The 13,054-nt window shown below is 34.2% G+C and overlaps 1 protein-coding gene across 2 annotated transcripts in view; it reads left to right on the forward strand.

The window, feature by feature from the left end:
- The window catches only part of AASS (aminoadipate-semialdehyde synthase), an 82,976-nt gene that overhangs the window by 9,235 nt on the left and 60,687 nt on the right, over nucleotides 1–13,054 (forward strand). For both annotated transcript variants that reach the window (XM_074193811.1, XM_074193812.1), the window contains exons 2-7: nucleotides 2,066–2,293; nucleotides 6,220–6,396; nucleotides 10,615–10,699; nucleotides 11,942–12,009; nucleotides 12,102–12,248; nucleotides 12,744–12,822. In XM_074193811.1, coding sequence (XP_074049912.1) covers nucleotides 2,081–2,293; nucleotides 6,220–6,396; nucleotides 10,615–10,699; nucleotides 11,942–12,009; nucleotides 12,102–12,248; nucleotides 12,744–12,822 — 769 coding nt within the window. In that variant the 5' untranslated portion in view covers nucleotides 2,066–2,080. The remainder of the gene's footprint in view (nucleotides 1–2,065; nucleotides 2,294–6,219; nucleotides 6,397–10,614; nucleotides 10,700–11,941; nucleotides 12,010–12,101; nucleotides 12,249–12,743; nucleotides 12,823–13,054) is intronic.

A 13,054-nucleotide genomic window follows, 5' to 3' on the forward strand; every position in this document is an offset into this window, starting at 1 on the left:
AAGTCAGGGAAACCCAAGTTCAAATCTGATCTAAACAATTGTACTAATAACTATTTGACCCAGGGCAAGTGACAACCTCTCTCTCTGGTTCTGGTTCAGTTGTTTCATTGGTGAAATGAGGGATTTGGACTCTATAGACTCTAAGGACACTTTCAATGCAGTGCTGTCATCCTGTGATGAGGAGATATTAATCAACTGGTGAAAGGAATACAGAAACAAGATAGTGGAGATTTGAAGTCAATAGTTTGGAGCAGTCTGCCTTTGAAATGTTGACCATTTGTAATTTAGCTAAATTCATAGGCCCAAAAAAGATGGTAGCATCTTCAACTGGAATTAAATGCTTATTCTGTTCCAGGCACTGTGATAAATGTTAGAGATATGAAGAAAGTAAAAACAAAATGAAAAGAGATTCTGTTCTGAAGGCATTCACAGTCTCATGCAAACAGCTGTATATAAATAAGATATAAATACTGGATAAATTGGAGATCATCTCAGAGAAGAGACAATAAGCTGTAGGTGGTCTGGGAAAGGCTTCTTATGGATAGTGGGAACTTAAATGAGACTAGAAGGAAGCTGGGGAAGCCAAGATGTAAGGAAAAGGAGAAATAGAGTTTCAAGAAGTAAAGAGTGCTCAACATTGTCAAAGGCTGAAAGAATGTGAACTTAAGAGGATCTGGGTTTGCTTCTGTTGCTTATTACTTATATTCCTTTGGTAAATTACTTTCTGAGTCTTAATTTTTCTTCTGTAAAACAAAGGATTTAGACTTAGATGATATTTAAGATACCTCTCATCTCTAAACTTTATGATCATACTGGCTACTGATAAAAGATGGGAATTGAGAAATATTGGTTTATTAGCTTATATTTCTAAATTGATGTTTTGGTTTACATCCCATTCATTTCTGGATATATATATATATACACATATATATATATATATGTATACACGCACACACACACACACACATATACATATTCATCTTCTCATTGAATTATGTCTTGCAACAAAAACTTTAAAAAATAAAGAGGGAGGGGAATTTAGTAAAACCAACAAATGTATCAACTTCCTCTGAGTATGATATATTTAATATCAGTAGGGCTTCCCTTCTGAAATAAAAGACTGGGGGAGGAGGGGGAGCATGTTTTTTTAACTCTTGGTCTTAGCTTGTTTATTGAAATGCAGACTTATTATCTTTTATATCCTGCTTTAGCTCACCAATTAGGACTTTTTTATTTAACAGAACCATGAAGATTAACTCTTAAAGTACTTTGTTTTTATTAAGTTTTTAATAATCCATCTTACATAAAAAGTTATATTTCTATGACTGCATATATGATGAAATGTTTTCATTGACTTTTAAAAAATAGTCATTTAAATGCAATATTTAATCATCTACATGTCCAAGGTAAGTGATTTCAGTTCCTGTTCTCCCATCATAGATGGGTTTATTATACACTTGAGTCTGAGATTTTTGTAACTGATTCTTCAATCATTCTCCAAACACTGGTCTTACTTGTGCTTAAGATCGTCATCATCTCTGGATTCTTTTGTTTTTCTTCCTCTTATTATAACCCTTATCCTTAAATCATTGAAACTGTTTGAAAGCTATTTGTTTTCTTACATACTGTGACTAGCAGTTTGAAATAATTGCTTTTGATGTATTTCCTTCTACCATTCTAAGATTATACAAGTTTAAGTTTTTAGATTTTTGTGATGACTCAAGAAAATTAGCATCCCAACTTTATTTAGAACAGTTACTGGTGAATGGTAGCTAATTATTTCACTAATTTGCTACTTTGTGTTGATGGATACTTATCCCCCAAATTAAGCACTGGGGGCTACATTTGACTTTAGGGCTCTTGAGAGCAGAGCCTGTTTTATTGCCTGTTTTATTGCCTTTGTATTCTCAGCATTTAACATAAATCTAAATCCACTGAACACATTTTGATCATACTTGTCATCACGAGTTTATCTTATTTTACTGCCAATTTCAAAGTTGATCGAAATTGATTTGTAGCTGCTTTTTCCTGTTCACTTTTATTCTGTCGCATTTACCATCACTAGGTTTCCCCAGGTTTCATGATGATCCAAGTACTCAGGAGCAAGCAATATAGGCGAGGGATCATCCATTTAAAACATCTCCATCATAAGGCTGTGTTGGCACTCAGGAGAGAAGATGTAAATGCATGGGAAAGAAGGGCACCTCTAGCACCAAAACATATCAAAGGGATCACTAATTTGGGATATAAGGTGCTTGTTCAACCTTCAAATCGGAGAGCCATTCATGATAAGGTAAGTGTTAGTATAACCATGATAATAGCGATAGCTAAAAACTGTTTGGTGCTTTCGGTTTGTGACATGCCTTCTGTAAATTATCTCATTTTTTTTCATAACAACCACCTTATGAGGAACATTCTGAAAATATTATCTTCATCTTAGAGATATGCTTGCACCCAGAATACTTAGAGCAATATTTAGAGGATGAAAAAAAAGCAATTCTGCTCCTTGTACCACAGGAGAGATATAATACAATAAACAAAGGCTCAGACAAGGGCACTTAGAAGATTTGGAGGGCTTCCTTGACTTGGGGTTTGTGAACTTGTTTTTTTTAAATATATATTTTGATAAGTATATTTTAAAATAATTGATTTTCTTAGAAATCCTATTTTATTTTTTCATATAAGACCATATTTCTGAGCAGGAGTTTCTAAGATTTAGCCAGATTGCCAAAAGGGTCAATGGCACAAAACTTCCTGGATTAGAGGGATGAAGGTGGAGGTGAAACATGCTATATGACAAGTGACTGAAAAGATGAGAATTATTTTTCTTGGATTAGAAAAGAGCAAGCAGAGACATTAAAATTTATACAATAAGCAGCACAGATAAATTTGAATCAAGAAATAGATGTTTAAAATGCTCTTGGCCCTGTCCTAGGTCAGAAACAAGACAATCCATGTCAAATAGAGCTTGCCTTCTATTTTGAGAGTCTATGTACTAAGAAAAGTAAAAATCAGAGTAATTTCAAGATGAAGAGTATTAAAAATAGGGGAATCATAAAAGGTGTTCCCTAGGAGATGTACCTCAGCTGAGCCTTGAAGGAAACTAAGGGTTCCAAGGGATGAAGAGGAGGCTTAGATAGGTCCTCTCTAGAAATATTAAAGGAAATGGATGATAAATTTATGAGTTCATCCTAAGAGGTGGCATTTGCAGGAAATAGTTTGAAAAAGAGTTTGGAAATAACTTTGAACACAAGTCATAGATCACTTCTGAGAAAAATGGAGAGATGGTCTTGACCTTTAATATTGATGGATGAACTGATGATATGGCAAATACTATTTTTCTGTTTTCTAATCTTAGGATTCACTGTGGAATTTCTTTTAAGTGGTAAGCTCCATTAATGGATCTGTAATTTTATTTCTGCAACAATTTAGTTTACTTGCAACTTTTAAAGAATGTACATTTGTTTATCTAGGAAAAAACAAAGTAACCAGTTGGTTTTGTGAATTAGAGTTGAAAATAAAACATTTTCAGGCATTATATACATAAATACCTGTATATGTGTGTATATATCTCTTTATCTTTATCTCTATCTCTATCTCTATCTCTATCTCTATCTCTATCTATCTCTATCTCTATCTCTATATCTCTATCTCTATCTATCTCTATCTCTATCTATCTCTCTATCTCTATCTCATCTCTTTCTCTATCTCTATCTCTATCTCTATCTCTGTATCTATCATCTCTATCTCTATCTCATCTCTATCTCTGTCTCTATATATATTTGTTTGCACAGATAAATCTTTGGCTTTGCCCTTGAACTTGTTTGAAGGTGTCTGAAGTTTTGAGATTAATTGCAATGTTAAAATCACCATTATGAATAATCTATTGAGTGCTTTTTGAGTGTTTGTGCAAGACAGTTTAAAGCATAAGATACATTCTTTGTTTCAAGTAGCTGACAATAATGAAGTAAGTAATGATACCAGGTAGCAAGATATAAGTTCATTCCTTTGGGATGTTTCATTTATATAGCTTTCTTTTTATTTTCACTGTTAATATCTTTCTTCTAGCCTTCTCAGTTGCAAATACTATCTCATCCAAAGCTTTTTGCCTCTTCAAAGCACTCTGCAAAATGTTCTCAAATTGTTCTGCCTAACTAAATCATTTTTGTAACTGATAGGAGAGTTGAGAGTAAAAGCTTCAATAATTCACCATCACTTGCTTGGTAAGGTAGAAGAAATTGTAACATTTAAGACTTTGTACAATTGGCCTCAGCTTACTTTCTAATCTTACTCCCTTCACATTCCAGCAAACTGAATTATTTGCCTTCCCCAAGTATACCCTATGTTTGACCTTTGTTTACACTGTTCCCTTCTGCTTTGACTACTCTTTCCAGCCTCTCTCTTTCAAAGGCTTATTTGTTCTTTGTATTTCAGTTCAAATGTCATCTCCTCCATAAAACCATTTCTGATAAGCCTAACCATAACGACTCAATATTCTGAATTCCTATAGTAAAAATGAATCCATATTTCAGAGTAAAAGCATGCTACTCTTAAGGAAGGATACATTTATTTGAGGTTAAAAACCACAAACTTTGCTGCTTCCTAATCAAGCTAGCACATATAGAAGAAAACAATTTGGTCTAAGGAAGCAGTACAAATGCTCAAATCTTTTAATGACAAGAATGAGACTAAATAAATGAGACTAAATAAATAAAACATTTCTCTTTTAAAAAGTAAGATATTAGGGGGCAGCTAGGTGGTGCAGGAGGACCTGAGTTCAAATCTGGTCTCAGATACCACATGTAAAGTATGCCTTATGGCATCATAAATATGGTGACTCATATTCTAGCATTCATGACCTATCATATTCAATTTAGTATATTATAATTTTTTTAATAGGAGGACCATATCATATTTTTCTTTGGAGAGGGGGGAAGTCTAGTAAAAGAGTGCTGGACTAAGTAGTTTTGCTATTGATTGGCTGTGTGTTCTTAGCAAATTCTTTTCCCTCTCTGACTCTTAGTTTCTTCATCTGTAAAACCAAGAAGTTGAATTTGATACTGTCCAAATTCCTTTTGCAGTCTATGTGACTTTATGATTTATAACTCACAGACAGCTTTAGCACAACTTACTGCAGCTAGTAGATCCATAGGAAATATTTTAAGAAGTGAATCAGCTCCTGATTATCCATAATAATGAGCCATGAACATATCACTTAAAACCTCTCTGGTTTCAGATTCTTCATTTTTAAAATGAGTGTTGGGTAGTCATTGGTGCCCTTTTTCATTCTAAAAGTTATAATTCTATAAGCACATGTATGTTGCAGACAACTCCCTTTCCTTAGAAAGAAACAACAACAACAACAACAATAATAATAATAATATCTAACATTTAAGGTTTAAATATAATTTCATTTGATCTTCATGGCAACCTTGGAAGTTAAGGGCTGTTATTAATATTAATATTAATATTATTATTATTATCATTCTCACTTTGCATATGAGGAAACTGAGGAAGATGCAGCTAAATGACTTCCCTAGGGTCACATATCTACTAAGCATCTGAAGTTCAATTAGAATAAGGTCTTTCTGACTCCATGTCTAGCATTGTATAAACCAGTGACCTCTACTTTCAAGTCATGAAACCTTGACCAGTACAGAATGGTTTCTTTATATTAAATAAAATTGCAAATATTTATTTTGTGTCTTTCACTAACATACTTATATGTGTCAGTAATATTGTTTCATACTTCCGTGGGCTAAAGCTGTAATTACAGAAGGTCTTTCTTAAATGAGCAAATTGATTGATTGGCCACTTCATGAGGTAGGTAGAATAAACAGTATATTTGAAAGCTAAGCATACTGAAGAGCAGAAGATGAAGTGATTTGTCCAAGGTTACACATATATTAAATGTTAGAATGAGGATTTGACTACAGGAGAATCTAATTCTAAATTACTTTAAAAATTACATCAATTTTCCTTTCACCACATCAAGTTGTCTCTCTCAGCTGGAACATCTATACACATAACATTCTTTCTTGCTTTATACAATAACCTAAGAAATAGTCATTCTCCCACTTGTTTTTAATGTACTTGAACTTAAAAACCTTAAGATTTCAACTGCTTTGGTGATAACACTTTTGTTTTTTACCCTCATTAAGGAAAAAATTGCATGCAACAAAGAATTGTAATGCATTTTCCCCAAAATTGTCTTCACAGGAATATGTCAAAGCTGGAGGCATTCTTCAAGAAGATATTTCTGAGGCTTGCCTCATTGTAGGAGTGAAGAGACCTCCAGAAGAGAAATTAATCCCCAGGAAAACTTATGCATTCTTCTCTCACACAATTAAAGCTCAGGAAGCAAATATGGGTTTATTGGATGAGATTCTAAGACAGGTAATTAGCAATACAAATAATAAATCTTTTTTTTAAAGTAGATGTTATTGATATCGTTTAAAAAATTTGTTTATTTAAGGCAATGGGGATAAGGGACTTGCCCAAGTTCACACAGCTAGGCAATCATTAAGTGTCTGAGGTCACATTTGAATTCAGGACCTCCTGATTCCAGGGCCAATTCTGTATCAACTGTGCCACCTAGCTGCCCCCAATATCTTTTTTACATGACCTAAATGTATTGCCATTTTTTTTAGATTGCCTAAATAAATTTTAAGGCAGTGAGGGGTCATAGCAAATAAAGTGTTGGGCCTGGAGTCAGGAAGATTTCCCAAATTCAAATTTGGTTGTAGATACTTCCTACTTAGGCGACCCTATGCAAACTACTTAGCCTCAACTATAAATGAGCTGGAGAAGAAAATGGCAACTCATTCTAGTGTCTTTGCTAAGAAAAATCTCAAATACGGTCATGAAGAATTGAATATGACTGCAAATGACTGAACAATAACAAAAAAAGCAAATTTAATGGATATCTTTTTATTGCTTAAATTTCTCCCAATATCTCTTCCCTCCCCTCTCAGAAATTAATTCCATAAAACAGAGAATACTTTTTTTTTAGTTTTTTGCAAGGCAAATGGGGTTAAGTGGCTTGCCCAAGGCCACACAGCTAGGTAATTATTAAGTGTCTGAGGCCTGATCTGAACCCAGGGACTCCTGACTCCAGGGCCGGTGCTCTATCCACTATGCCACCTAGCTGCCCCTACAAAGAATACTTTTTAAAGAAAAAAAAATTAAAAGAGGAAGAAGAGCAAAATTGAAAAAAATTGGAGAAGTTATCTTCTCATATCTCTTCTTTATGATCATTCTTGTTCTTTGTAATTTTGCAGAATTCACTTTGGAGTTAAGATAAAGTAAATCTTAATGTGAGTTTACTGATCTGAATACTTCAGTCCATCTAGGAAATTTGCCTTTTTTATTAGTTTATAGAAAAAGGTGATTTCTAAAATCCTGCAATATATGCAAAGTTACTTTCTCATGGAGTAAGGATTAGTCATACTATTAAAAAGCACAAGAAGGTTTATTCTTTCTTATCTTTGTAGTGATTATGGAAAGAATAATGATTACCTTTGTGACTAGCTTATCACAGTTTACTTATCAAATGCTAGTTATAAAAATTTTAGAATTCTAGAGATTCAGTAAGTTTTAGAACCCAACCTTTCTTTTGTTTTTTCTGCATGAAAAAACTGAGATCCAGAGTAATAAAATGACTTTTCCACTATACCACACTATAGAATATGTCATAATTAAAGGGGGGAAGTACAAAATTTCTGTCTTAAATTCTCTACTTACCAGGATCTAAGAAAAAATTTTAAAAATATTTTAAAATGTGTGACTTTATTAGTATCTGAAAATAAGTTGGAGTTGGGCAATCATGACAACTAGTAAAATCAATAAGGGGTGGTGTGGGTAGGTGGCGCAGTGGATAGAGCACCAGCCCTGGAGTCAGGAGTACCTGAGTTCAAATTTGGCCTCAGACACTTAATAATTGCCTAGCTGTGTGACCTTGGGCAAGCCACTTAACCCCATTGCCTTGGGAAAAAAAAAACTTAAAAAAATCAATAGGAGAAGCATATGTGATATCTACACAAAGAAAATAGGGAGATCTTAACATAAAATTAGGAAATTCAAGGATTCAGGGTTTTCAATTGAGTCTGATATCTTCATGACCTCATTTGTAGTTTTGTTGGCAAAGATACTGAAGTGGATTGTCATTTCCTTCTCCAGCTCATTTTACAGGTAAAAAAAAAACTGAAGCAGAGTTAAATGGTCCAGTGTCTCATAGCTAGTAAATTATTTGAACTCATAAAGAGTAAGCTTCTGGATTCTAGATGTGGTGTCCTATCCACTGGCCACCCAACTGCCCTAGGCAATTCAAACAATATTTAAATGAAAAAATATTTATTTAGTGCCTATTTGCGGTAAGGTCACCCTAATTGCCTCTTTATTGTCATCTATTAAATGAACTGGAGAAGGGAATAGAAAGCAACTATAGCATCTTTGCCAAGAAAACCCAAAACAGGATCTGTAGAGAGTCACAGGATTGGTACAACAGCAAAACATACAAGGCCCTGTTCTGTGTACTAGGATAACAAAAGGAAAAATGTCCAAGTCTCCAAGGAGTACTTTAACTGAAGAGAACAATTCATCCAGACCTTCACTGAAGTTTACCTTTCTAACAACTTTTGATGTTGCTTTGGTAAATTAAACTGATAGTCAGTATATATATATGTGTGTGTGTGTGTGTGTGTGTGTGTGTGTGTGTGTGTGTGTGTGTGTGTGTAATATATATATATATGTGTGTGTGTGTGTGTGTGTGTGTATATATATATATATATATATGTGTATATATGTATATTTCTTAAGTGCCTATTGGGTTGCAGGCACTTGGGTTAAAAAAGAAAGGTAAAAAAAACTGTTGCTTCTCTCATGGAATTTACAATCTAATAATATTTACATAAATGAGGGACAGCTAGGTGGTGCAGTGTATAGAGCACCAACCCTGGAGTCAGAAGGACCTGAGTTCAAATGTAACCTTAAACACTTGATACTTACTAGCTGTGTGACCTTGGCAAATCACTTAGCTTCATTGCCTAAAAACAATAATGATATCAACAAAATTATGAAGGGCATCAGGGTGGTATAGTAGATAGAGTGATGGGCCTGGAATCAGGAAGACTGGAATTCAAATCTTGACTCAGATACTTTCTAGCTGTGAGAACCTGGGTAAGTCTTTAAACTTCAGTGTCCTTATCAATAAAACGCAGGTTTGATTCTAGACCACTATAATGAAGGGAGTCATGATAATTTTTTGTTTTTTTTCAGTGCATATAAAAGTTACGTTTAGGGACAGCTAGGTGGCACAGTGGATAGAGCAGCGGCCCTGGAGTCAGGAGGACCTGAGATCAAATCCAGCATCAGACACTTATAATAATTACCTAGCTGTGTGATCTTGGGCAAATCACTTAACCCCATTGCCTTGCAAAAAAATTTAAAAAAAGGTTATGTTTATACTATACCGCAGTCTATCAAGAATGCAATAGTAAGGGGCAGCTAGGTGGCATAGTGGATAAAGCACCAGCCCTGGAGTCAGGAGTACCTTGGTTCAGATCCGGTCTCAGACACTTAATAATTACCTAGCTATGTGACCTTGGACAAGCCATTTAACCCTGTTTGCCTTGCAAAAACCTAAAAAAAAAGAATGCAATAGTAGTATATCTTAAAAATGTACATATCTTAATTTAAAATACTTTATTACTAAAAATTCTAGTCAAAATCTGAACTTTTTGAGTCATAATCTTTTTGCTAGTGGAGGTTCTTGCCTCAGAGATGATGACTTCTGACTGATCAAGAAGGTGGTTGCTGAAGGTTGGGGTGGCTGTAACAATGGTACTCAACACCTCACCCATTTTTAAACAATGTAGACATCTTATTATAGGTAGTGAAGCCAATCATGTCTAACCTCTGTCTAGCAATATTTTATTTATAGTGAAATTGAGCTGCTACATTCCATCAAAGTAATAAAATTATATTTTGTATATCAGGTGTTTTCACTCATTTAGAAAAACCTTAAGCTAGAGATAGTAATGTTTTACTGAAAAGATAAAGGAATAAAAGATAAGAAAGAGTACTTAGGAAGAGAAAATATTTACTGTTGTATTTGTATCTATGATACAATGTTGTAAAGATGTATGGATATTCTTATTTCCATGCTGTTGTATTTGAAATTGTACCATATCGCATTATGAAACAAATTACTAAATCACATTATCTGGTGAGATTTTGTTTAAGGCATTTTTACTAGACTTTCCTTGTTTTAAGATAAACAATGTTAGCTATTTCCTAATCTGGATAATGAACTCAGGAAGAGCAATTTCTTTCTTATCAATTTGATTATTTGAATGCCTTCTACTGAGGCGACACTTTTAGATTCATTATCTCTTCTTGTACCATGTGGATGCCATTTATCACATTTAGTCTCACTCACAGTCTCTTACTATGGTGATCTGGAGCTTTAAAAAAAATCTTTCTTGAAGTCTTGACTAAAAAGTTTGTTAATAGGTCCTGGAATATTTTGTGAGGAAAATTGAATTGTAGATTTGTATGGCTTGGCCAGGAAATTTTAGCCAAAGAATCTGACTGGGCATTTTTTTTTAAATTTAGGAAATACGGCTTATTGATTATGAGAAAATGGTTGATCATAAAGGAACACGTGTGGTAGCCTTTGGACAATGGGCAGGTGTGGCAGGTAAGTATACCAGAGTTTGCAGGAACATTTGAAATGGCCTGTATTGATGGATACATTGATGAATATTGATGGATGTGAATGTGTGTGTGTCAACAATTTAACAAGTATTTATTTAGCATCTGCTGTGTGCTAGGCACAATGCTAAGCTTTGGCATATAAAGAAAGGCAAAAGCAGTATCTGTCCCCAAGGAACTTATAGTCTAAGGAGGAAGAAGACATGTAAACCACTGTGTACAAATATATATATATATATATATATATATATATATATATATATATATATATATATATATATATATATATATAAAAATTATAATAAATACATTTTTATATTATAATTATAAATAAAAAATAAAACACAAAATCTAGATAGATAGTTATAGGTATTTCTAAATTAGACAGAAATATATAGAGAGATCTATAGTTATCAACAATAAATCTCTATCTCTATCTGTATTTATCATCTATTATATATTTAGTATAAATTTGAAACAACACTGGATAGAAGGCATTAGCATTAAGGGTAACTAGTTAAAGCTTTTTGCAGAAGGTGAGATTTTTTAACTAAGTCTTAAATGAATTCAAGTAAATCAGAAGGCAGAAAAGAAGGAGAGACAATGAGTTAGATCTTTGCACCCTTTGGTCTTGACACATTGGCTAGGACACATTGACTGAACACATGTGTTCAGTGGTAATCTTATGCTATTATTTTTACTCAAAGTTCACTAATAGGAAAGTTTTTTTCAAATTAGTAATGTTCTCATGAAGGTCGTGTCAATTGTCTTTTGCATACTTGCTGCATTGAAATGGAACATTTTCCTTCTTCTATACTGAACCTATTTTTTATGACTTATTAGGCTTTTTTCACAGAAGTTCTGCCTTTTTGTAATGGTCTTACATGTAGCAGATGGCTTCACACTTAAGAAATTCTGTTCACCTTTCTAAGTATGTAGGGCAACTCCTATTATGACCACAAGCAATCTTCAAAATTATTTTGTCATACTAAAATTTCATCAAATGAATAAATGAATGAATGAATGAATGAATGCAGGGTTTGTAGAAAATGCAATACTTTTTAAAATTATGAATTTATAGTGAGAGTGCAGCTCGATTCAATAGGCATTTATAAACACTTTGTGTAAGACACTATGCTAGGATCTGGGTGGGGGGAGGAACTACATTCCCCCCCCGCAATCCAAAATTAATTTCCCCTTCTTTTTTATTGATCTGATTCTGAAATAGGGATGATCAACATTTTACATGGAATGGGCTTAAGGTTCCTTGCCCTGGGGCATCATACACCTTTTATGGTGAGTTTTTCCCCCTTCAAAATTCCTTCTTAGACTTTCGTGAAAATAAAATAACATGCATAGCTAATGTGAATCTATATATTTGTTTTCAGCATATTGGTATGGCCCATAACTACAGGAACAGTAGTCAGGCTGTGCAAGCTGTACGTGATGCTGGCTATGAAATTTCTCTTGGATTGATGCCCAAGTCTATAGGACCTTTAACATTTGTGTTCACTGGCACTGGTAATGTGTCTAAGGTAAATACTAAAACTATGTAGTGGAATATTATTGTAATGTGTTATAGTGTCCTTAGCTAGTTTCCTACCTTATGCAGTTACGTGGGGCAGTGGATAGGGCTCTGGGCCTGGAATCAGGAAGACCTGAATTCATATCCAGCCTCAAACTTAGTAGCTGGTTAAGTCATTTACCTGCCTCAGTTTTTCCCACCTATAAAATGGGGATGATGATGATAATATCCACCTCCCATAATTGTTAGAATCAAATAATTTAATTGTAAAGTATAGAATCTGATAGAAGTTTTTATGACTTCAGATCCAGTGTCCTTATCTATTATACCACCTAGCTGCTATGTGGACTTTAGGTTCCAGAAATGGAAAAGAAAGGTTGCCATATATTCCTAGACCATAAACTTGTACTCACCTTTGTATGTGTTTTTATAGAATCTTGAATTTTCATTTCTAGTTTTGATCCTACTTGGCTTGTCTAAATGATGCTCATTATTGTACTAACAGGGTGCCCAGGAGATCTTCAATGAACTCCCTTGTGAGTTTGTGGAGCCACATGAGTTAAGAGAAGTTTCCCAAAGTGGAGGTAATAGAGGGTTCCTACTCTTTCTTCCCTTCCTCCTCCTATTCCTCCTTGTCCTTGTCCTCCTCCTTCTCCTCCTCCTCCTTCTCCTCCTCTTCCTCCTCCTCCTCCTCCTCCTTCTCTTTCTTCTTTTCTGCATTTCAACATCTGATTTGTTACTTTGAGCTTTAGAAAGCTGCCTAGGGCATGGAGAGCTTGTGACTTGTCTGGGATCACCCAGACAGTTTGTGTAAGA

The sequence above is a fragment of the Macrotis lagotis genome, chromosome 7, assembly GCF_037893015.1.
Source record: "Macrotis lagotis isolate mMagLag1 chromosome 7, bilby.v1.9.chrom.fasta, whole genome shotgun sequence".
Taxonomy (NCBI): Eukaryota; Metazoa; Chordata; class Mammalia; order Peramelemorphia; family Peramelidae; genus Macrotis; species Macrotis lagotis.